At 39.9% G+C, this 25099-nt stretch overlaps 2 protein-coding genes across 5 annotated transcripts in view; one reads left to right on the top strand and one right to left on the bottom strand.

Annotated features, from left to right (window-relative positions):
• gpsm2l (G protein signaling modulator 2, like) overlaps positions 1 to 11123 on the top strand; it is a 19711-nt gene extending 8588 nt beyond the window's left edge. For 3 of the 4 annotated variants that reach the window (XM_060894724.1, XM_060894726.1, XM_060894723.1), the window contains 13 exons: positions 795 to 1016; positions 2802 to 2937; positions 3529 to 3668; positions 6077 to 6200; positions 6289 to 6404; positions 6959 to 7114; positions 7514 to 7622; positions 7848 to 7968; positions 8362 to 8438; positions 8516 to 8701; positions 8887 to 9043; positions 9643 to 9869; positions 10151 to 10963. In XM_060894724.1, the coding sequence (XP_060750707.1) occupies positions 795 to 1016; positions 2802 to 2937; positions 3529 to 3668; positions 6077 to 6200; positions 6289 to 6404; positions 6959 to 7114; positions 7514 to 7622; positions 7848 to 7968; positions 8362 to 8438; positions 8516 to 8701; positions 8887 to 9043; positions 9643 to 9869; positions 10151 to 10324 (1945 nt within the window). In that variant the 3' untranslated portion in view covers positions 10325 to 10963. Of the gene's footprint in view, positions 1 to 794; positions 1017 to 2801; positions 2938 to 3528; positions 3669 to 6076; positions 6201 to 6288; positions 6405 to 6958; positions 7115 to 7513; positions 7623 to 7847; positions 7969 to 8361; positions 8439 to 8515; positions 8702 to 8886; positions 9044 to 9642; positions 9870 to 10150; positions 10964 to 10990 lie in introns of those variants that run through there. The other variant, XR_009650038.1, reaches the window with a different exon arrangement.
• Positions 11073 to 25099, bottom strand: abcg2a (ATP-binding cassette, sub-family G (WHITE), member 2a). The gene is made up of 15 exons (XM_060894727.1): positions 24941 to 25099; positions 22167 to 22316; positions 18245 to 18304; positions 18023 to 18137; positions 17505 to 17657; positions 15480 to 15637; positions 15124 to 15377; positions 14805 to 15046; positions 14005 to 14087; positions 13502 to 13591; positions 13074 to 13198; positions 12301 to 12455; positions 12126 to 12215; positions 11727 to 11815; positions 11073 to 11573 (listed from the first exon to the last, which is right to left on the bottom strand). Exons 2-15 carry the CDS (start codon positions 22313 to 22315, stop codon positions 11423 to 11425), a joined length of 1914 nt encoding a protein of 637 aa, XP_060750710.1. The 5' UTR covers position 22316; positions 24941 to 25099; the 3' UTR covers positions 11073 to 11422.

Here is a 25099-nt window from a genome sequence, read left to right as displayed (position 1 = left end):
TTTGGGATCATTGTATGGTAGAAGCATGGAGATCTTCCCAGATAGTCTCACATCTCACCTTCGGTCTTAAAGGTGGGGTCTCCGTTGTTTGAAAGCCAATGTCGACATTTGAAATCACCAAAACAAACACGTCTCTAACCCAAATGGGTCCCACCCCTGTATTGATAGCTCCGCCCCGCACATACACCAGACAAGTATTATGGCGGAACCTGCTGGGGCGGCTGACCGAGGGGATATTTTTATCAATAAATAAACACAATGATTAACACTATGGTAATACAAATGTGTTTTTGTAGTACTGTGTGTCGTAGCGTGAAAGGTTTAGCTCTGTTTCACGCCGAAGACGTTCAGTTCTCTCCAGCGCTGGAAAGCTGATCCTATATTAACACGTCCTACTTCTTACCTTATCGTAAGCTTTTCTTTTCTTTCTTTCTTTGTTTTTATCCTCCATGTCAATGTTAAAACCGCTTTCGGCTAATGTCACACATGCGCACTGAACACTCTCTCCGCCCATATTGACAAGACACGCCCCTTTCTGCTCATTGGCTACACGTTAGTTTTGTTTTGTTTGGCGGCCCGACGCAGTTTTCTGAAGCATTTCTCAAACGACGGAGACCCCACCTTTAACTCTTTGACTCAGCTTCATTTACCAATAACTCACGTGGGTGTGGTGACTCCAGGCCGTGTTTTTTTGCGATTAGGAAAATTATTATTATTATTCCTATTATTTGTGTGTGTTTTGAAGGAATTATTTAAAAAAAATAACATCATTGTCTCGATCTTCTTTTCTCCAGGATGGAGGCCTCATGTCTGGAGCTGGCACTGGAGGGAGAGCGTCTGTGTAAGACGGGCGATTACCGAGCAGGCGTCTCTTTCTTCGAGTCCGCTATCCAGGTCGGGACGGAGGACCTGCAGATCCTCAGCGCCATCTACAGCCAGCTGGGAAACGCTTACTTCCACCTGCAGGACTACACGAAAGCGCTCGAGTTCCACCGCCATGACCTTACTCTTACTCGGTGAGTTTCTGGAACGTTCTCCTACATGCTCTCGAGCGCTCCGAGAGAACAGACCAGTACCAAAAAAAAAAACTTCAAAACTTACTGCTTCACCCTCTGAGAAGTGTTACTATAGAAACGCTAACAGATCGCAGTAAACACTTTAATATTATAGAAACCTGTGAAGTTTTGTCACTCAGCCAATCAGAGTCGTGATGGTCATGTGATGATCATATTATTATTATTATTATTATTATTGACAAAAAGGTATCAATGGGTTATAATTAAGCACATCTGATTCTTTCTAGAATTCTTTCCACGTTTCTACACATTTATTACATATCAAACACTTCACAACCTTTAAGTTTCTTACTTTTTCTTTATACACACCACACCTCCATCTGACTATGTTTCACTCGAAACCCAATCCTGATTTAAAATCAGGTTCCGCCTGAGCCTGAGCCTGTAGGACCAATGACAACAAACAAAAAAAAAATGGTTGTTTGTTGACTTTTAGGTTAATGGTATCCTCAGTCTGTAACCTAGGGAACCGGTGTTAATGTATTCATCTATAGAGACTTAAAAGCAGGTTTGCACTTGGCATTGGACGAGAGGGCGTCTACCAAATGCCGTATATATAAATGTAAACAACGCTAAAACACCTGGAGCTTCTGATCATAGAGCCACCGGACAAACCTGTTCATCAGGGCTTGGGTTACAATGTGGCTTTACCGGATCTCGCACGTGACTCAGATCCTACGTCAGTAATCAGGGCGGTAAATCTAGAACATTTACTTTATTGGAATTAAAAAAAAATCTATTGGGGATTTTCGCCTTTAGAGTACAGAATTTTTCTGAAAGAGCAGCTCGGACAGTCGTTCTGTCTGTAATTCAAATCACAGCTTGTGAATGAATATTGTTGCTATAGTAACAACGTACACGGGGACCCGTAGGGTGGACGTTCACGATAAAACAAATAAAAGTGTTCTAACGTAAATATTTCAGAGTTTTCATCAAGGAGGTGTTTATAATACATTGTTTTGGAAGGAGTCTTCAGTATCCGCTTTATTTATTTAGTTAGTTAGTTAGTTAGTTAGTTAGTTAGTTAGTTTACACTTCCTGTGAGTATCGACAAGTAACCTGGCTCAAATAAGCTGTTTGTCCTAGCATCATGTTCAAATAAGACAAGTGAACATGATGCTAGGAAGTAACCTGCTTAACCTTTAATGTTAAAGGTAACAATGAATGGATAAAAAGTGGTAAAGCACTTCAGGAATAAAGCACTTCAGGAATAAAGCACTTCAGGAATAAAGCACTCCAGGAATAAAGCACTCCAGGAATAAAGCACTTCAGGAATAAAGCACTTCAGGAATAAAGCACTTCAGGAATAAAGCACTTCAGGAATAAAGCACTTCAGGAATAAAGCACTTCAGGAATAAAGCACTTCAGGAATAAAGCACTTCAGGAATAAAACACTTCAGGATGTTCTGTTACCGGAACATAATCGATGTCAGAGTGGTAACAGTAACTCAGCTTCATCACGCCACCTTATTGTTGATTACATAGTAGTTTATTAACAGTTTTATTAATAGTCATATAAGAAATCCTTTAGATAGTTAAAGTATGTTCCAGTGACACATGATGCCATTATTTACCCTAGAAAATGATTATTTGAGATTATTTGTTTCTCATCAGCATTAGAGTGTGTGTGTGTGTGTGTGTGTGTGTGTGTAAACATGCCAGAGGTGGCAGATGTTGTGCACTCGCCTTCATGACTCTTATTTCTAAACCATTTCTTCCTCTCAGAACCATTGGAGATCAGCTGGGAGAGGCCAAAGCTAGCGGGAACCTCGGAAACACGCTGAAGGTTCTGGGTCGGTACGACGAAGCGGCGGCTTGTTGCCAGAGACACCTGGATATTTCTAGAATGCTCCATGACAAGGTGATGATGGTTTTCACTTCGGGGTTGTAATTTAATGCATGCTGAAGTTCCAGCATTCTGGAGGCGTACATTTTAAAGGCAAGGTTTTAGTTTTAAATCTCAGATGTCAGATGTACGAGGCTAACGGACGAGCTAACAAAAGGATGTGTTTTTTAGAACCAAGATCTTCTTTTTTGATCTGTAGCTTTTGCTACAGTTTAGCTGGAGATAATGTCGTCTAAATCATCTGAGAAAGAACGAATGAGAAGCATATAAAGGTCTGTTAACCTCCAGCTGCCAACACCATGCTTCACCAAACCTAAACTAATATAGACGTCCAATTGCATCGTTTTTTTTTTTTTTTTTTTAATGCTTTTGTTAGATTTTCCCTTTTGCTTTAAAATTCCAAGCTATTTTCTAAGCCTTTGTTAATTAGGGGCAGTAACCTGGTGTTTAAAGACTATTTCAGTAGCACATAAAGTGAGTTTAAAGGGTAGACGACAATCCATTATAGAGATGTCATCAGCAGTGGTTACTTTCCTCTAGACTGAAGTGTGTGTGTGTGTGTGTGTGTGTGTGTGTGTGTGTGTGTGTGTGTGTGTGGTTTAATAGGTGGGGCAGGCACGAGCGCTGTATAATTATGGGAATGTGTACCACGCCAAGGGGAAGAACATATGTTGGAGTGGGACAGACCCAGGAGAATTTCCAGAGGAGGCACGCATCGCTCTAAAGAAAGCTACAGAGTACTATGAGTAAGTGTGTGTGTGTGTGTGCGCGTGCGCGTGTGTGTGTTTGTGCTATGGTGTGTGCTACCGATTATGTTTGTGTCTCTCTATCTGTGTGTGTAGCTGTATTGTGGTGTACTTGTGTACTATCTATGGTGTCTGTGCACGCTATGATGTTTGTGCTATAGTGTGCACACACGTGTGTCTGCTATCTATTTTGTATGTGTGTGTTTAGTATGTGTGTATATGCTGAAGTGTGTGTGCGTGTGTGTACACGATGGTGTGTGTGGACTGAAACATAACTGATAACACAAACTATTTTCACAAATGTTAGCAAGCGTTCAGTGTAACAATAAAAGGATAAAAAGTCTGATCTGTTGTAACCATTGACAGCTTGCTGTGGTATAAGAGAAATAAAGCACCGCTGTGGGGAACTCGGCTTCTCCAAGCGGTTGAATGCTTTCCTAAAACAGCAGGAAACTTTTTCCTGTGAATGAAAAACAGAGAGAAAAACTCAACTGGTTCAGCGATTTAATGTAAGGAAGCTATTAGTACTGTCTTAATTAAGGAGTTATGTCTATATTACAGGCTTGAGCTCTTAATCCAGACATGATCTTAGCCACACACACACACACACACACACACACACACGTTAAAACATGAAAGAGTCCCCTTTGAGCTGTGTGTAGATTTGGCAGCGCCGCACTGCTTTCAAATGACTCGTACTTGAGCGTTTTTGACTGCTCATAAATTTCGGAGCTCACAGAATAAATCCCACAACATATTTTCTAGCTGTGTCATGATGGGAAACACATGGTGCGTGACGACACAGTGTGACAAATCCGTCGAAATGAAACCGCTAACGTTATACTGCACTGAAAAGAAGCTCTGTAATAGGAATCGTTTAAGAAGAAAGCCTTAATATTCAACTCTAACCACTTGTAGACGTTTCTCTCTCTCCAGATACCTTTACATTCACCGTTAAACCTTCTAAAACACACACTTTTGTTATATCAAAAACGTCATTGTTTCGTGATCGAGCAACAATTCTTATGATTATTTTGAGGCATTATTCTTTTCTTAATAATTTAATTAAAAGAGTGGTTTACAACTTCTGCTGGATGCAACGTGAACTTCAGTTGCAGTGTAAAGTTGCAGTGTAACACCGTCCCTAACTGGATCCCTTCGCGTTCGGGACGGGGCGGAGTTCATTTCTGGCCCAGAAAAGAAGGAAGATGCAGAAATGAATAAACTAAATCTAGATCTAGATTGTAGGGTTAAGGTGTTGGGCTACTGATCGGAAGGTCATGGGTTCGAACCCCAGGTCCACCAAGCTGCCACTGCTGGGCCCCTGAGCAAGGCCCTTAACCCTCAGTTGCTCAGTTGTAAGTCACTCTGGATAAGGGTGTCTGCTAAATGCTGTAAATCTAGATCAGTTATACAGCAATGTTGCAAATTAAGTTTGCTTGAACATTTTATGATTATACTGTAGCTCCAAAAACACTCAAATCACACTTCACATCTTAGGGGCTTTTTATACCTGGTCACTTCATGTGTTTTCTGTGATCCGATGGTAAAAAGACCAGGTCTAAATGCCCTCCGAAACGTTTTGGAGACGGATATAAATCCGGTGGTCTGGGACGCATTTCAGATGAAACTGGACAGGTGTAAATGAATGTGGTTGTTCAAGCCGCATACGTCAGCGCTATACTCCTCCCAAACGGAAGTACGTCACTCGCAGGTGATCTTTCACCCAGGCGTATCGTTGGGTCTTAAAATGCAGCGAAAATGCAGCAAACAGTAAACGCTGTTTTTTGTAGCATAACCGAGTTTTTTCGTCTTCTTTTTGATTGCACTCTGAAAACCGCATACACCAAAGTGTGTTCCGTTTCAATTACCCCGGAAATGAGGTCAAATATATTTGCATTTTGGGCGGGAGTAGAAAGATCGGATCGATATCCGATTCGCCGAGACGCCTTTATGTGGCCTAATGTAAATGGACCAGTTTTAACAAATCAGATAGCTATCAGATCAGAGAAAACACATGAAGTGACCGGGTGTAAAAAGGCCCTTTAATTAGCTCATATTAAAAGACTACTAAGCTGCATTTGTCAATGGCGACACTTTTTATCCATTTATATTTACAGTTTATGTTGTGGGATGTCCAACAAAGTTCTCACTTACCTTGTTGTAGCAACAAACATCCGTTCCTTATATGTAGATTGTCTACCGTGTAAGTTCTTACTATAGGAACGATAACAATTTTGCAAAATTATGCACATTAATACAAACTTAACTGAATCGCCAGCTCCTGACCAATCAGAATCAAGCATTCATCCATGCTGCTGTATACGAAGTTGCGATGACGTGACCAGTCCGAGTTCTGCGATTGTTATTACAAGCTGTTATACAGAAACGTCCCGTGTGGTTTTTAGAGCGAATCTGTCCATCGTGAAAGAGATGGGGGATCGAGCAGCACAAGGACGGACGTACGGCAACCTGGGGAACACTCACTACCTGCTGGGGAACTTTGAGAATGCTGTGCTGGCTCACGAGCAGGTACGAGCATCCGGTGCATTTGTGACCAAGTTTAAATGAAATCAAATCCTTGTATAAAACCACACTGAGATTTGGTTTGCGTTCACAGCGTCTCCTCATCGCTAAGGAGTTCGGAGACCGAGCCGCAGAGAGGAGAGCTTACTGTAACCTGGGAAACGCTTATATCTTCCTGGGCCAGTTTGAGGTGGCAGCTGAAAACTACAAGCAAGTTTAATGCTCTTAATCTTAAATGGTTTTCTACTACTGAAAGTAATTTTCAGAAATGGTTAAATCGACAGATTAAAAAGATTCTTTTTATTTATTTATTTTTTTTCCCGTATGCTCGATCATAGGGGTATTTTTTTGTGTGGAGAAAAATGTTTTTTTGGTTTTTGCTGATATGGAAAAAAAAAAACAAAAATCAGCTCACGTGCTGTTTTGTCCCCTCATCAGTAAATGTATCACACTGATGAGAACAAGAACAAACTAAAGGTGTAACTCTGGTGAAGTCACAGAGAAGAAGAAAAAAATGAGCATGATGAGCATCCTTATGTTACACTAGTGAGTCTGGACAAAGACAGACAGACACTTTTATTGTGTATAACTCAGTTAAGATAGTAAGTGATAGATAGTTAGTTAAATTGCTAGCCAACGCTCCATGTTGTCTGGTATCTCTGTTTTAAAGCATTACTGTTGTTTGGGAACTCCATCACCTCTGATGTGTGTGTGTGTGTGTGTGTGTGTGTGTGTGTGTGTGTGTGTGCGCGTGTTTTCCACAGACGCACATTACAGTTGGCTCGTCAGCTGAGGGACCGGGCGGTAGAGGCTCAGGCCTGTTACAGTTTGGGCAACACCTACACACTGCTACAGGACTACGAGAGAGCCATCGACTACCACCTCAAACACCTCATCATCGCTCAGGACCTCAAAGACAGGTACACACACACACACACAACTGTGTACTAAATTATAGCAGAGTTAATATTATGACAGAATTAAATTATTTGTTAAGTTATTCATTTATGTAGTTTTATGATTGGACATTGGTTCACATCTGAAATGTGTACAAGACGTCACAAGGCACCTGCTTCTTCTGATTTAAAGAACGCTGGTTTTGTCGAAACAAAGTTGTATGTAAATAGAACAGAAAGAAAAACAAGTAGTGAATAAAAATAAATCTGATTCACATGACCACAAATTAGCCAAAATGAAAAGCAAAACCATAACTACCAACTCTCTCACACACACACACACACACACACACACACAGAGTTTTGTTCATTTCCTTTTCTTTGTTCCTTTCTCTCTCTCACTGTGTGTGTCTGTGTGTGTAGGATAGGAGAAGGGAGAGCTTGCTGGAGTTTAGGGAACGCCCACACGGCTCTCGGAAACCATGAACAGGCCTTACAATATGCTGAGAAACATCTGGAGATTTCCAAAGAGGTGTGTGTGTGTGTGTGTGTGTGTGTGTTTGTAATTCCAGCCTTGGCCTTAATGGGAGATAAGAGGAATTGGATTGCTCAGGAAATTCTTTACCCTCCTGTTAGTCCAACTGGGAGATACACACTGTCTGTGCTCCTGCATTTATCAGCACCATTTTTATCTGCTTGTGCATTGTAAACATTGTGTGTGTGTGTGTGTGTGTGTGTGTGTGTGTGTGTGAGACAGATTGGAGACCGTAGCGGTGAGCTGACCGCCAGAATGAATGTTTCAGACCTGCAGCTGGTGTTGGGTCTGAATCAGAACCACAGCATGAGCCACACAGATGACCACATGGACAGTCCAACAGGTAAAACTCGTCCAACACCCTCGTCTGTCCTTCTGTCCTCCAACATTAAATATTACACCCCTCTGTGTCTCCTTTCCTATTCTGCTCATTGTGTTTTCCAACACAGGGTGTTATACAGGGGCGCCATATCCATTTAGAATCCACACTTCTCTGCTCTGTGCATTTATTTAATTAATTAAATGATATATACATATATATATATATTTTTTTTTTCTCCCAATTTTGAATGAAGCATTTTGGGTCATGTAAATAAAGTCAGCTAAATTCACTTGTGGTTAAACACAAAGGTGTGTATGTGTGTGTGTGTCAAATGTGTGTTCTTATCCCAGGATTGGACAGAGCAACACTATAAATGTATATTTGAACGGACAAAGTGAATTTTTGACTTTGCAGGAACAAAACCCAGGTCAGGACGGAGACACAGCATGGAGAACATGGAACTCATGAAACTTAGTCAAGACAAGGACCCCGTAAGTGCATACACACACACACACACACCACACCAATTCAATTCACACGTGACACACTCATGTCCCTTGTTATATAGGGGCCAGTGAGCGATGAGGATGTCTCCCCAAAGCAGTCCAAAATCTCCCCCATAGCCAAGACGTCGTCCAAACTTTTCTTCATCACTCGCTTTAAGGGGAAGAAACAGAAAGCCAACGGAGCAAATCCGACTAAAACGCCCCAGAGCCCGACCCGCACTCCTCGTACGCCCGAGCTGGATCCCAAGGTATTTAATCATTCATTCCAGTAATACAGACGGCAGTCAGTACTGGTTTAACTGGGAGTTCACTTCGCTCGTCAGTGTGATCATTTCATCTGATAACCGAATCATGAATTTAGATTCCTTTATTATTTCCGTTCATGCGTAGAAGATAAAGTGAGTAATAAATGCGACGACATCCTTTCCTACAGTACGCTCCGGACACTCTGGGAGACGAGGGCTTCTTCGATCTGCTCACTCGCTTTCAGGGAAACCGCATGGACGACCAGAGGTGCTCCTTACAGGGCGGCTTGAGCCGTGGTTCCTCCCCCTCCCCTTGTGACACCCCACCCATAGCTGTGAGAAAACGTGAGTTAGCCCCGCCTCTTGTGTGTTGTGATTGTGATTAGTATCGGTCAGATTTGTTTAAGTGGAATCTGGACATGTACAACAATAATAGTACACAATATTTATTTCTTTCTTTTAAAGCTTCACTGAATTATATCACTAACACAAATGTTAAACTCGAGAAGGCGGTGCAGCCTCAGGAGCTGGAATAAGAGAGAAGTATTTTAGATGATATTTATTTATTGACACAAAACTAGCCCTGGCTCCTGAGATGAACAGGATTTGTAGGCTTTTTTTTTTCAGCCCCTGCTTAATAATGTACAAGGAGATTTTTATGTATTTAAACAGTGTATAATATACAAAACAAGCAACATCTCAGTTCTAGGATTTACAATTACTAGATTAATTGATTCAGTAAAGGTCAAATTCAATATAAATACGTATTTTGTTTACGACTTGAATTTTTCCATGTACGATTTACATATATGCAGCCTAATTGGTTCGTATATTAATCTTAGTGGCATTAAATGTCTCTGTGCTACATTTTTACACTAAAAAGCGGTGTCATTTGGAACTTGTTTTTCACACACACACCCTTCGCTTTTATTTGTTTCATTTAGCTATTTCTGCGTCCGAAGAGGCGGCTTCGGCTCAGCCTGGCCACTTCCTGGACTTGTTGGCCAGCTCTCAAGGCCGGAGGCTAGACGAGCAGCGTGTGAGCATGGGGCCACTGCCAGGTTTACTGCTGGACCAGAACAACAGCCAGGCCATGTTGAGTCAGCTCATCGCCAGCGCTGACAGCAAGGAGCCAGACGACGACTTCTTCGACATTCTTATTAAGTGCCAGGTCAGCCGTTCAAACCAACACACACACACACACACAGCTGAAGTGTTAATTCATCTCGAAGAGGGTTAAAATGTAAAACTGATTAATTATAGCAGCTTTGGAGTACTTTTCCTGATTAAAGAGCTATTCAGTATGAAGCAGCTGGATTTCACGACTGTACACAGAGATGCGCTTGAGACCAAGTGGAAAATTAGTGTTTAAAGGGTTGAATATTTTTCCGTCGCCGATAAATCCCACAATGCACCAGATCTTCAGTGATAACTGAAAAAATATCTTCCCAGGGTTCCCGACTTGACGACCAGAGATGTGCTCCTCCTCCTCCCCCGACACGAGGACCCACCGTCCCGGATGAAGATTTTTTCAGCCTCATCCTGCGCTCGCAGGCCAAACGCATGGATGAGCAGCGCGTCAATCTGCCCTCCGACCCCGGACCTACACCGCTAAACCCTGACTGACACAACACACCAGCACCAGACTTCGGAGACTTGTGAAGTCACCCAGATCTTTCCAACCAGCAGAAAACGAGCCCTGTTCATCTCCAGCAAAAAAAAAATCAGTCGTCTCCAACGTGGAGTTGTGGCGTCTCGGTCAGTTCTGTTTCTCACTATATAAACATGAAGGAGCGTTAAAGGACGTCTCGGTACAGCTGAAGGTCACTTATACCGTCGCTTATTTCCACAAACGCAGCTAGGTCTAGTTTTAGTGTGTTTCTGCTCTACAGCATCAGTGGGAAACTTAACATATTTAAACATTTAATAGAAACGACTTGGGACGTATTCAGGATCAGAACGACGTCGACGTCTGCCTCAGGGTTCCGATTTTATACACTGACTTTGATCTCATTCATCTCTGACTCTCCTGCTGGGTTCCTGCCTGTTGTGGAGGACGGGAAATGACATCCGTTTGTTATACAAGTCTGTATGAACGGTTACAAATCATGGAGTTTTTTTAACCACTGTTTTAGAAACAGGAATCAGGTACTTGAAAAGACATTTTTTTTCTTTAGAAACTTTGAGAAACTAATTGCTATTTAGTTGCTTGTCTGTTTTTGCATCATATTTTATGTGACACCAAAAATAAAAACCGAACTTTAATCCAGACCTTCTCCTTCTCGCCCGCAGGTGGCGCTGTCGCACAACAAATCAGAGTTTAAAGCCTTGATGTGTTTTAACTGCACATAGGAGAGATAACGACAGTCAAACATTGCAAAAAAAACAAACAATTTATTACAATAATCACAACTGTAATGTTTCCTTCATATAAAATGTTAGTTTTTTTTTTTTTTAAACTGTTTAATTCCCAACAGCAATCCAAGACTGGCTAGTGTTCAGGGTTTTTGTTCGATACAGAGGCAGATTTGAGCTGGGATTACACTCTAAATAAAAGTGCGGAGTTTGTGTGTATGTAGAAATATCAGGAAAACTTGCGTAGCTATGAGGCACGTTTAAACAACCTGATTCCAGAAATGGTTATAAATAAGGCAAATCTGGTAACAATTGGGAGGAGTCAGGAGGCGGAGCTAGTGAAGCACCAAATGGTGTATGCGTCTGTGTCTATGTAAATTTTTTAATTAAGCGCAGTTTCAGGTATGCGATACACAGGAATATGACTTGCATGCAGGCCAGAGCCACGATATTCTGCCACATGCCCCAGGTGGAGTAATCGATGCCCTGCTCCGTCAGAAATTCCTCTCCAGTCGTCGAGCTGGAACGAGCGAGACGTGTCGTACGTTTGAACGTTTTAAATCAATTTCCTGTTTTATATACTAAAATGCTCCTGATTTCACTTATTGAAAACATCCAATATTTAATTTTTTTATTTATTTTTTTTTAAATATACTTTTGATTCAGTACTTACTTGGGGAATACAGTAAAGTTGGAGCCAGGATGCAGATTCAGAGGAGGATTATGGAACTTCAGCCCAACAAACTCATTCACCAGGAGACCCTGAACATCATCATCATACAGTTACATAGGCAGTCTGGTCAAAATGCTGAATTAAAAATCTCTACTGATGTCTTTAGCAGTCCTGCAGTCGTGTTGTATTTATAGCGAGATTTCCTGTTTTGAAAACTGGAGGGAAATCCTGAAAGAAACCCTTCCTGATTACAACGGCTCATTATTTTTTTTTTCCACAATGTGGCTCAAATTTAATCCGATTTCAAACAGAATTAAGATACTGCTGCCTTCAGAGGACAGAAAAGTTGCATAGTTTAATTTAGAACCCTGTGTGTGTTGGAGCTGGTTGCTAACTTACAGTAAGGCCATAGCGTGGAATGCTGAAGTATTTGAGCCAGTTGAGCCAGTCAGCGATGCTCGGTAAATTCACCAACAGCCCTGAGAAAATCTAAAGAAATCACATGCATACATATCTGTTGACTCTTGAGTGATGTACCACACACACCTCCCACAAGTGTGACCAGCTTTCTTACCATCATGAAGACGAAGGTGATGGTCATGTAGATGTTAGCGATGGCCACTACATTCTGATCAGCAGAGATGGCCATCACCATGGACGTGGCCGTGTACGCCGTCATGGCCACAGTGAACATGAAGAAAAAAAATGGCCCAACGTCAGCTTTAAACCCTGGAGATTAAAGCCAAAGAGAAATCCTTTAAGAGCTTAATGATATACGAATGTGGTTAAAGGTGCAGCGTTTAAATCAATCCGTCATCCAACCAAATCCGCTTAGATTCTGTTTTTAATCCTCAACGAATTGGAAGATTCAGAAAAAAGAAGCTTGTCTCTTTTATTCCACCTAGGAGGAAAAATTGAACAATAAACTCCAGGCCATTAACTCATTTACTCAAACAAAGCACAAACGATACACAATTCATTAATAAACTAAAAAAAAAAAAAAAAAAGTTCCTTGTGTTTGTTTCAAATAAAATTCTAAACAAATTCCTTGTCTTATTTTACATTTTATTTATTATTATTTAAAAATCATACTTAAGCCAATTAATCAGTTATTTATCGATTAATTCACATGAACAGTTTACTGAAGTGTGTGTACGTGTGTGTTTACATCTTTGTGGGGACTCTGGAATGGTCTTCAAATGAAATGTATATATTATACATATATAAATATTTTTGTTTAGTTACTGAGGTTGTATGAAATAAATTATTAGCTGCAATAATAATTGCACTAGAAGGATAGTGTGTGGTGTGTGTGGTGTGTGTGTGGGGTGTGTATGTGTGTGTTACCAATCATCCAGTAGGCCACTGAGCTGAAGACAATGGCTGGAACTGTGCGTAGTACGAGAATATCTGAGAGCATCTTGCACAGGAAGTACACGGACACTCTGTAATAACCGCTAACATACTCGTGTCTGTACGGGAAGAGGAAAAAAAAGGGCATTCATACGGATGCACTTTAACCTACAAACTCACATTGTTACTAGCTTTGAGGTTAAATGTACAGGAAGTTTATAGCTACCAGTTTAGCATTGTGTCAGTACATGTTAACACACTTGTTATTTAACTACTGAACATTAAGGAGGCAAGTGGCTCAGTATCTAATGTCCACCAGCACAGACGCTGGTCCTCCGAGCTGCTTGTACTGCTTCTATATTTCTAATAGAATTTACATTAAAAAAAACAAAAGAAAAGGTGTCTGCTTTTTCTCCACTCACAGGAAGAGTTTGCGTTCTGTGATGAAGAGTTCGGCGGAGGACAGCGAGCCGAAACACTGGTTGGTAGTGATGAAGAACAAGGCACCCATCCTGTTAGTGCACACACACACACACACACACACACAGTTAAGTCAAGGTATGCAAATTGAACTGTGGAATTTTTAAGATAATTTGTGCTGAATTGTGCCGGAAGAGAATTCGATCGCATTTCTAATGGCTTACTAATCTTTTTTCCCCCCAATCCACATAGTTCCCTCATCCTTAATAAACATTCACCAGATGTTAAAACAGACGTAATTCACATGAACAGATCAAAATATTTTTCAAGACAGGAGAAAGTGGGCGGGGCTTCATAAACGAGAGCTCAAACCACCTGTCAATCATTCCAGATTCATGTGGCGATTTGCTTACTTGTCATTGTACTGATATGTACAGATTACCTGAGTGAACAGACACACACACACACACACACGGTCTGTGTGTCGCTGTTTCATGTTTCGCACCTGTTCTGGATTCCGCTTGAATTGTCCGACACGCCAAAAAAGATGGCACCAACAATCAAGGCTAAGAAAACCGTTACACCGACCTGGGAAGAGAAACAGGCAAATGAAAAGGGCATCAATCTCACATTTCTCTCACACACAAACACACATTTCTCTCACACTCACACACACGACAAGTTCCAGCAGGTGAAAGACATCAAAATCCTTTTTTCAAGATCAACATCTGCATTCCTTTTCTTAAGGGAACAAATCTGTCCCAGACACCCGTAGGAGGCTCCCTGCAAAACAGTATCTCGATAAAATCTACATCACGTGACTCAGGTCTCATCTTTCTGCTGGATTAAGTCAGAAAGTCAGGAGTCGGTGAGATGCATCCTGACACCAAGCAGCTCTACTGTTCCCACTGATAAACATTACGGTACTGAAGTGTTTAACTCCTCACATCATTTCTGAACAATTTAATGTTTTCAGAAATGTGCTTTTAATGTACGTGGCACAAGTTGGCCATTAGGTTAAAGCAACTATTTTTTAAAAAGAAACGAGATAAACAACATAACAGGTTTATTCTGTTACAAAACAATGACACTAGAGACTCCTCCGTAGACCAGAAACAATTCTACATTTCTTTCTTCTGATATGTTTATTATTAGGCTGAGATTGAGATTATTCACCGCACAACTTCCTGTGAACGAGCTGTTGCTATAGTAACGATAACATATCAGGTCCAAATCCTTCTGGAATCCAGACTCTTCCTTTTCTTTATCTAGATATTAATTTGATTATAGACACTTTCTAAAAACCTGAGCGAAGGAGGTCTGTGGGTTGAGCATCAGGTTGCGGAACGTCCTCTTCAGAACCCATTTGAACTGGTGGCAGAAGGACGTGTTGTAGGTGATGGTGCGTGATTTGGGCCGGTTGTCGTAATTTTGTCCCTGTGTGATCTGCTCCAACTCCTCTCTGGTCTGCTTGTAATAAGACCACTGCTTGTACTCCTGCACCAGATGCTCCTCGATGGTCGATGCGTCTTGCTTTTGATCCAGCTCTGCCAAAAACACACACATATATTAAGCACATTTATTCTTTAAGTAGTGTGTGTGTGTGAGCGTGAGTGATATAAACCTGGATTATCCTCTAGTTTGTTCTGAGACATTGCAGAATAATCTCCATTAATGACATCCAGGAAGAAGTCAGCGGGGTTGTTATGGGCTTCACAGGTGAAACCGATGTCGCTGAAGTATTCCAGTGCGCTCTGAGCAGGCCCGTGGTAAACCTGTCTGCCCGAAACCAGCAGGGTGAGTGAGTCAAACAGCCGGTAAATGGAGTAACGTGGCTGGTGGATTGAGAGGATGATGGTCCGGCCGTGATTTGACATCCTGTAAACACGCAGCACAGCAGGAGGGTCTCGCGTATTATTATTACAGACTTCTGCTGTAGAGGACGTCTGTGTGTGTGTGTGAGAGAGAGTGTGTGTGTACCTCTTCAGCAGTGACAGTACAGAGTTAGCCGTGCTAGCGTCCAGTCCGGTCGTCGGCTCATCCAGGAAGAGGACAGACGGATCGATGATGAGCTCCATGCCGATGTTGGTCCTCTTTCTCTCACCTCCTGAAATTCCACGAATCAGCTGTGTGCCAACCTGTTAAACAGCCAATCAGAGAGAGACTGACAGTCAGAGTCCCACCTCATCAACAATAAAATAGTGGTATTAACTGCTCCCTTTGATTGGAATCACTGCTTTACAGGGAGTGCAGAATTATTAGGGAAGTTGTATTTTTGAGGATTAATTTTATTATTGAACAACAACCATGTTCTCAATGAACCCAAAAAACTCATTAATAGCAAAGCTGAATATTTTTGGAAGTAATTTTTAGTTTGTTTGTAGTTTTAGCTATTTTAGGAGGATATCTGTGTGTGCAGGTGACTATTACTGTGCATAATTATTAGGCAACTTAACAAAAAACAAATATATACCCATTTCAATTATTTATTTTCACCAGTGAAACCAATATTACATCTCAACATTCACTAATATACATTTCTGACATTCAAAAACAAAACAAAAACAAATCAGTGACCAATATAGCCACCTTTCTTTGCAAGGACACTCAAAAGCCTGCCATCCATGGATTCTGTCAGTGTTTTGATCTGTTCACCGTCAACATTGCGTGCAGCAGCAACCACAGCCTCCCAGACACTCTTCAGAGAGGTGTACTGTTTTCCCTCCTTGTAAATCTCACATTTGATGATGGACCACAGGTTCTCTATGGGGTTCAGATCAGGTGAACAAGGAGGCCATGTCATTAGTTTTTCTTCTTTTAGACCCTTTCTTGCCAGCCACGCTGTGGAGTACTTGGACGCGTGTGATGGAGCATTGTCCTGCATGAAAATCATGTTTTTCTTGAAGGATGCAGACTTCTTCCTGTACCACTGCTTGAAGAAGGTGTCTTCCAGAAACTGGCAGTAGGACTGGGAGTTGAGCTTGACCCCATCCTCAACCCGAAAAGGCCCCACAAGCTCATCTTTGATGATACCAGCCCAAACCAGTACTCCACCTCCACCTTGCTGGCGTCTCAGTCGGACTGGAGCTCTCTGCCCTTTACCGATCCAGCCACGAGCCCATCCATCTGGCCCATCAAGACTCACTCTCATTTCATCAGTCCATAAAACCTTAGAAAAATCAGTCTTCAGATATTTCTTGGCCCAGTCTTGACGTTTCAGCTTGTGTGTCTTGTTCAGTGGTGGTCGTTTTTCAGCCTTTCTTACCTTGGCCATGTCTCTGAGTATTGCACACCTTGTGCTTTTGGGCACTCCAGTGATGTTGCAGCTCTGAAATATGGCAAAACTGGTGGCAAGTGGCATCTTGGCAGCTGCACGCTTGACTTTTCTCAGTTCATGGGCAGTTATTTTGCGCCTTGGTTTTTCCACACGCTTCTTGCGACCCTGTTGACTATTTTGAATGAAACGCTTGATTGTTCGATGATCACGCTTCAGAAGCTTGGCAATTTTAAGAGTGCTGCATCCCTCTGCAAGATATCTCACTATTTTTGACTTTTCGGAGCCTGTCAAGTCCTTCTTTTGACCCATTTTGCCAAAGGAAAGGAAGTTGCCTAATAATTATGCACACCTGATATAGGGTGTAGATGTCATTAGACCACACCCCTTCTCATTACAGAGATGCACATCACCTAATATGCTTAATTGGTTGTAGGCTTTCGAGCCTATACAGCTTGGAGTAAGACAACATGCATAAAGAGGATGATGTGGTCAAAATACTCATTTGCCTAATAATTCTGCACTCCCTGTATACAAGTCTGTATAATTCAAAATACAACTGCCAGTGGTACAACTGCGCACATGGATCTGCGTGTGTGTGTGTGTGTGACTCGTGTGTGTGAGACTCGTGTGTCTCTCTCCAACCATGAGTCAGAGTTCTGTTTTCTGTCGTTTCCGATACGCTGACTTTGTCTAATTGTGTGTGTGTGTGGTGTGTGTGTGTGTCCTACCCGTGAGTCAGCTACTTTAGTCAGCCCGAGCTCTTCAATCAGTCGCTGCACTTTCTCCTCCTTCTCTTTCTGACTGATGGACTTTGGAAGCCTTAACGCTGCTGAGAAGCGCAGATTCTCCCTCACTGTCAGTGTTCCCATCACCACATCATCCTGCACACACACACACACACACATCAAATTATTTAAAAAAAGTGGGACATGCTTTTTCACAGCTAACTGGCTAACACTGCTTTAGCATGATCAGGTCTTACTGTGTCTTAATGATCTTCTGCTTAGTCATGGTGTGTATACATGCGTCATGAATGTGGAAAACACTCAGCATTTTCTGGTGAATTGTGTAATACATGACAAGATGTTATTGACACACAGATGGTGTGAGAAAGAAAGAAGTGAGATGCTGAGTGCTGGAACATTATAAGGATGTGATACTGCATTTGTGTGTGTGGTGGGGGAGTAAGAAAAAGAAAGAAAGAGTGTGTAAGACAGTGTGTGAATGTGTGTGTGGACACACGTACCTGCACTACATATCCAGACAGACATTTAAAGTTGGGTGGCTGTGGTGCTCCATCTATCAGCACCTCTCCAGTCAATCCATTTGGATCTTTTCTTGCTGCCAGTACATCTAAAAAACTACACACACACACACACACACACGTCAGTGCCAGAACAAAACTCCACCGCTATCAGCAAACTGAACTGCTCATCACACACAGATAAACACATAGGTAAGGGCTTACGATGACTTTCCGCTCCCGGTGGCTCCTAATATGGCGTTCAGTCCAGGCTTCATAATTCCGCTAGATGAAGAAAACCCACAAAAAACACAAACAAGCATCATCAGTCATCATATTCACCACTTTCTTGGAGGTCAGAGTGACTGGTCCATGATCTCGTCTTCTACATCTTCAGCTGTCTTGAGTACCGTAACTCTTAAGAGATAAACTGTTAATCACAGCATTGCCTCAGTCCTACAAGCAAAACTGCTTTTTTTAAAGTTTTTGGAGCCCTAAAAATCTTAAATCGATATCATATCACCTGCGGGTAAATAAATAAATAAATAAATAAATAAATAAAAAGTTGGATATAAAACAATATATAGCACTTCGCTTAGATACTTCAAAGGTTCTGAAAAACACACACACACAAAAACATGCATGGTACGTGATTTAAACAAGGTGAGCAGTAATTTTCAATAAGTTAAAAAAAAACTGTGTGTAGATTATCTGTGTGTAATCGACTGCATCTCCCTTAGTAGTCTGAGGCTACGCCAGCATGATGGTGATTTATCCTGAGATCGTTCTGCCACTCACAGCTATAGCATGACATACTGATAAAGACCTTTACACCACAAAAGAAAAAGCACATCATGACCATACATCATACTATATATATAAATAATCTCCAGCTACCACATTCTAGCAATTTCTCTCAGTAAATATAATTTTAATAAGGGAAATTATTTTCATCATTATACCAGTTATATTCTGTAACCTAAATGAAGTTTATGAATCTAAACATATCTCACACTTCTCTGTTTTTGTGTGATAAGTCATTAGTAATCATTTTTTTAATGAAGGGACTGAAAATCTGATCTAACGGTTTCTTTCTCTCTATAACTATAGTTAGAGAAATTCATTCACTTTCAAAATATAGATGATGGCATCATTAAGCCACAGCGATCCTCCAGAGTAAAGTTGCTTTGATAAATTAATGAATTAATCTGCATAAAGTGAGAGTTTTTGTACCTTTGATTTTTTTAACTTCAAGATTTGTTTTATTTTTGACTTTTACATCAAAATCTACTGAAAGTCTAGCATAAATGTTCGATTTATTAATTTTTCTACTGTATGAAACGCAAAAGGCGAGAAATTCTGCTAGAAAGTTACATTATAAAAATACCTGCATTATGTTGGGCTTCTATATTACTCATTAAGCCTCAATTCTGCACAAATGACAGAAAAGATGTTAGCTGTTGATGTTAAGTTGTAAACCGAATGCGATTCGTTAAAAAAAATTTCATACAGAAATAGACTTAACATAAACTGACTATTGACAGTTGGCTGAGACCTGATAAAGCTACTCGAGTTACTGCTTTATCTGAAAAGCCTGATGTTGTTTAATGCCTTGTCATGAAGACCAGTTCAAGGTCAGTGACCTTCTAAATCAACCAACTGTGCTCTCTCACACACACACACACACCCCAGTTTTACTAACCTGAGGACTTCTCAAACATGATTAATGAGCACCTAACTCGGACTCAAACCTTAACCCCGGTAACAAAAGTATTTTACATGTTTTAATAAATAAAACAACTGCACTGTTATGTTCCATTATATGGACTAGCTAAATGTCCCCACAAGGTCAAATCAAGTAAGTCCAAAGTTGTTATGTAAGTCCAAAGTTTGTATAATGGTTCATCTTTCTCACGACGCATACACAGCTAAACAATAAAGTGTGTGTGTGTGTGTGTCCTGCCTGTTTTATTGAGGTTTAAACACTTTATATAACACTCAGCTGGAGAATTTCCATTTTCTATTGTTTGCTTTTATTGTGCAACTAGGAAAAATATACAATCACCGGTATGTGTGTATGTTTTCATTTTTTTGTATTGTGTGTGGACGCCTGAATAAGCACCAGTGTGTAACAAGCGTTTTCTGACTGTGAGCGTCTGTAAAATTGTGTGTAGAGTCACGTCTCATTCAGTCTTTGTACAACTATTTATACACAATGCTCTGTCCCCAGAGTCCTTTTTACACTAAACGACCCTGCCTCACATCTGTTTTACACACAGACACACGGTACAAGTTTATACATAAACTCCAGCACTGTTGTGTATTAATGAAACTGCTGTGTTTTTTTGGTCCTATACATAAACCTCATTACCCCAGTGCTTTCAGTTAGCACAACAGCCTTCATTACTTTACCTCAGTTAGCACAACAGCCTTCATTACTTTACCTCAGTTAGCAATGTAGTATTCATTACTTTACCTCAGTTAGCACAACAGCCTTCAGTACTTTACCTCAGTTAGCAATGTAGTATTCATTACTTTACCTCAGTTAGCACAACAGCCTTCATTACTTTACCTCAGTTAGCAATGTAGTATTCATTACTTTACCTCAGTTAGCACAACAGCCTTCATTACTTTACCTCAGTTAGCACAACAGCCTTCAGTACTTTACCTCAGTTAGCAATGTAGTATTCATTACTTTACCTCAGTTAGCACAACAGCCTTCATTACTTTACCTCAGTTAGCACAACAGCCTTCAGTACTTTACCTCAGTTAGCACAACAGCCTTCATTACTTTACCTCAGTTAGCACAACAGCCTTCAGTACTTTACCTCAGTTAGCAATGTAGTATTCATTACTTTACCTCAGTTAGCACAACAGCCTTCATTACTTTACCTCAGTTAGCACAACAGCCTTCAGTACTTTACCTCAGTTAGCAATGTAGTATTCATTACTTTACCTCAGTTAGTACAACAGCCTTCATTACTTTACCTCAGTTAGCACAACAGCCTTCAGTACTTTACCTCAGTTAGCACTACAGCCTTCATTACTTTACCTCAGTTAGCACTACAGCCCTCATTACTTTACCTCAGTTAGCACAACAGCCTTCATTACTTTACCTCAGTTAGCACAACAGCCTTCATTACTTTACCTCAGTTAGCACAACAGCCTTCATTACTTTACCTCAGTTATCACTACAGCCTTCATTACTTTACCTCAGTTATCACTACAGCCTTCATTACTTTACCTCAGTTAGCACAACAGCCTTCATTACTTTACCTCAGTTAGCACAACAGCCTTCATTACTTTACCTCAGTTAGCACAACAGCCTTCATTACTTTACCTCAGTTAGCACAACAGCCTTCATTACTTTACCTCAGTTATCACTACAGCCTTCTTTACTTTACCTCAGTTATCACTACAGCCTTCGTTACTTTACCTCAGTTAGCACAACAGCCTTCATTACTTTACCTCAGTTAGCACAACAGCCCTCATTACTTTACCTCAGTTAGCACAACAGCCCTCATTACTTTACCTCAGTTAGCACAACAGCCCTCATTACTTTACCTCAGTTAGCACTACAGCCTTCATTACTTTACCTCAGTTAGCACTACAGCCCTCATTACTTTACCCCATCTAGCAATGTAGCCTTCATTACTTTACCACAGTTAGCAATGTAGCCTTCATTACTTTACCACAGTTAGCAATGTAGCCTTCATTACTTTACCACAGTTAGCACTTGATTTATTTAACTTTAACATGTAAACTGATTTCTGTGTTAAAAAAAAACAACATGACTTTTGTCACCACCTTGTGAGGTTCATGTTGATAACAGAGCATGAAGATGTGGTCGGTGCCCTACAACCTGCTGCTTTCGGCTAGACCTTTACCTCAGAGTCTCTTTAATCACACACGTTAACAACAGCAATAAAAAGCTGCTTGTGACAGAACAATGGCATCGTGATCCTGTCTCAAAGCTACAATAAACCCAGTACATAACAATGTTGTAAAACCATTACAAGAGGATCTCAGAGGTCAGTTTAAGAATCTGATGTTGGACCAAAAAAAGGTGTGAGATATAAAAGTGCAGTGTCATTATAATACGCAACACAAGCGTGTCTGAACATTAGCTGTCTCAGGCTGAACTCACTTGAGGTCGATGAGGATGTTTTTCTGGGTCTTTTTCTGTTTGCAGGGAATCCCAGACCTGAAGCTGACGCTATAATGGATGTTGTGGAAGCTCACTGTAGCTCCATAGCCTCCTTTCTTCATACCATCCATGTTTCTGTTTTCTGGCATCCTGTGAAATGTAGAAAACAATCCTCATTAATATTTTAAAACTAAACAGAAATAATAGGGGGGAAAAAACATAACACCATCAATGTGCGGTTGTTAAAAACCCTGTGAATGACTGGACCTCCCCCCCCCCAAAAAAAAAACTTCTCTATTGAAGTTAATCAAACCAAAAAAAATGGCATGTAAGACTTCAGATGGAGAAAACTCTTACACTATATACAAGTTACACTATATACACTCAGCATACTCATTCTGTCAGTCTTTTCAACTAAATCAAATGCAGGAAGTCTTTGGAGCTCTGTTTTGGAAGAAAAGAAAAGCTGACCCAGGATTGAGTGTTTAAATTCGACACCTGGCACTGACAGTGACCAACTTTAAAGGAATAGTTTGGCGTTGTCTAGAGAAATGTCTTTCACGTTAGAGCTACGAGGCTAATCGAAATCTGTCCCCACAAAAAACAAGTGCAGCCATAAATAAATAGCTCAGCCATAAAGTGTGGCTCAGTGTAATGATTTGGGACAGCCATGTTAGATAAACTTTATAACAGACCGTGAGATCATGTCTTCTACATGTCAGATTCATTCAATGAAGATCCTCTAATAATAATAATTACAACGTAATGCTTAATGTCATCAATCAACATGATCAGGACTTGAAAACAAGCTCGTGTTTTTTATTTTTGCAGTTTACATTTACGTCATACTACTTTGGGTGGAATTTTTTTGAACCATCACTGTAGCAGCGTTCACACTCAGATATGAACCACAAAGCTTTTCACACTGTCCGAACTTTGTGCTCTACGTTTGGTCATGATGGCACTAAATCAGCTGCACATCACACCACATCACACCATGGAACAACATGTGCGACATTAACAGTAACGACAACAGCAAAACGTAAACACAGTCCATGTTACGATTCAAAAACAAGTGCCTGTCTTCCAGTACAAACAGGTTAGCTATTATATCAATACAATCAACCATAAAAAATTGATTTCTGTGGTGAACACAGAATTCCTGTAATAAGGAATTTGGTTTAAAATGTAACTTTTCCTGTGAAGGAAAATCATGTCAGAGTTCATGAAGTTACAAAGCATTGAATCTGTAGACACCTTCAATAAGGTTTCATCTGAACACAAACCCAAATTTTATAATGTAGTAATTTCCGGAAAATACACCACATAAGGAATTTTGTGGAAACCCGACACCTTTATGATGATCTGGACCAGCGACTGCTCCATCAAACCAACATCAGTGTCTGGTCTCATTAATGCTCTTCTAGCTGAATGAACACAAATCCCCAAAGACACAATCCAACATCTAGAAGATAGCTTTCCCAGAGGAGTGAAGCTTATTAGGGAATAAATCTGGAATGGGATGTTCAGACAGCACACACAAGTAGGTCTAATGGTCAGGTTTACACAAACTATTGGTCGTATAAACTCCATGAGCCGAGGTTCTTAACGTGGACTCCGAGGACGAGTCTGTGAAGTTTAAACAAATAGTTCATACTTTTCTTTTATTATATTCATTGTGTATTTATAGTTATTAACGAATTGTACTTTTTTAACTGTGTGGATTGAAAGGGTTCAGGTTCAGTAACTCAAAAACAAACTAATGTGTAAATAAATGTCAACGTTACATGGATCTATACAATAAGCTCAGTAATACTGTAAATAAATAATACTGTAGATAAATAATACTGTAAATAAATAATACTGTAAATAATACTGTAGATAAAATAATACTGTAGATAAATAATACTGTAAATAAATAATACTGTAAATAAATAATACTGTAGATAAATAATACTGTAGATAAATAATATTGTAAATACTGTAAATAAATAATATTGTAGATAAAATAATACTGTAAATAAATAATATTGTAGATAAAATAATACTGTAAATAAATAATATTGTAGATAAAATACTGTAGATAAATAAATAAATACTGTAGACAAATAAAAACTGTAGATAAATAAATACTGTAGATGAAATAATAATGATGTATGTTTTTAACAGTTAAATGTATGAAAACTTCTCCCCTAAATAATAAATATATAATACTGTAAATAAATACTCTAAATAAATAATATTGTAAATAAATAATACTGTAAATAATACTGTAGATAAAATAATACTGTAGATAAATAATATTGTAAATACTGTAAATAAATAATATTGTAGATAAAATACTGTAGATAAATACTGTAAATAAATAATACTGTAAATAATACTGTAGATAAAATAATACTGTAGATACTGTAAATAAATAATATTGTAGATAAAATAATACTGTAAATAAATAATATTGTAGATAAAATACTGTAGATAAATAAATAAATACTGTAGACAAATAAAAACTGTAGATAAATAAATACTGTAGATGAAATAATAATGATGTATGTTTTTAACAGTTAAATGTATGAAAACTTCTCCCCTACTTTAGAACATTAAAATCTAAGATAAAGCATAAAAAACACTGGATTTTTCCCCCCAGACATTTTTATAGCTAAGATATAACAATAGAGCACCGTGACTTCCTCTGTGGCTTTTAATATATAGTTAAAAAAGTACAATAAACCGCTTGATAAAATGTTTTTTTGTTTGTTTGATTATAAACTTACCTGATAGGTGTGAACGGCACGTGCAGCTGCTCCTCGCGCTCCTCCTGTATAATCTTTAAAAAATCATAACGGTAACCTGAGCGCGCGCTTTACACAAACGCACGTGTCACCCGAGACCTTCAGCTTCACACAACGTCTACCGTCGTCTATGTCTATATA

This window comes from Tachysurus vachellii, chromosome 19 (assembly GCF_030014155.1).
Source record: "Tachysurus vachellii isolate PV-2020 chromosome 19, HZAU_Pvac_v1, whole genome shotgun sequence".
Lineage (NCBI taxonomy): Eukaryota > Metazoa > Chordata > Actinopteri > Siluriformes > Bagridae > Tachysurus > Tachysurus vachellii.
This window is presented reverse-complemented; position numbering and strand designations above follow the sequence as displayed.

Bases quoted from the DNA above. Each gene is read 5' to 3' on its own strand.
- abcg2a (XM_060894727.1), bottom strand. From the start codon at position 22,315: ATGCCAGAAAACAGAAACATGGATGGTATGAAGAAAGGAGGCTATGGA. The intron at 18,305-22,166 runs GTGAGTTCAGCC...TTCTTCATCTAG, and splicing joins AACATCCTCATCGACCTCAA to CGGAATTATGAAGCCTGGAC. The intron at 13,199-13,501 runs GTGAGTGGAGAA...CTTCCCGTACAG, and splicing joins ACAGAACGCAAACTCTTCCT to ACACGAGTATGTTAGCGGTT.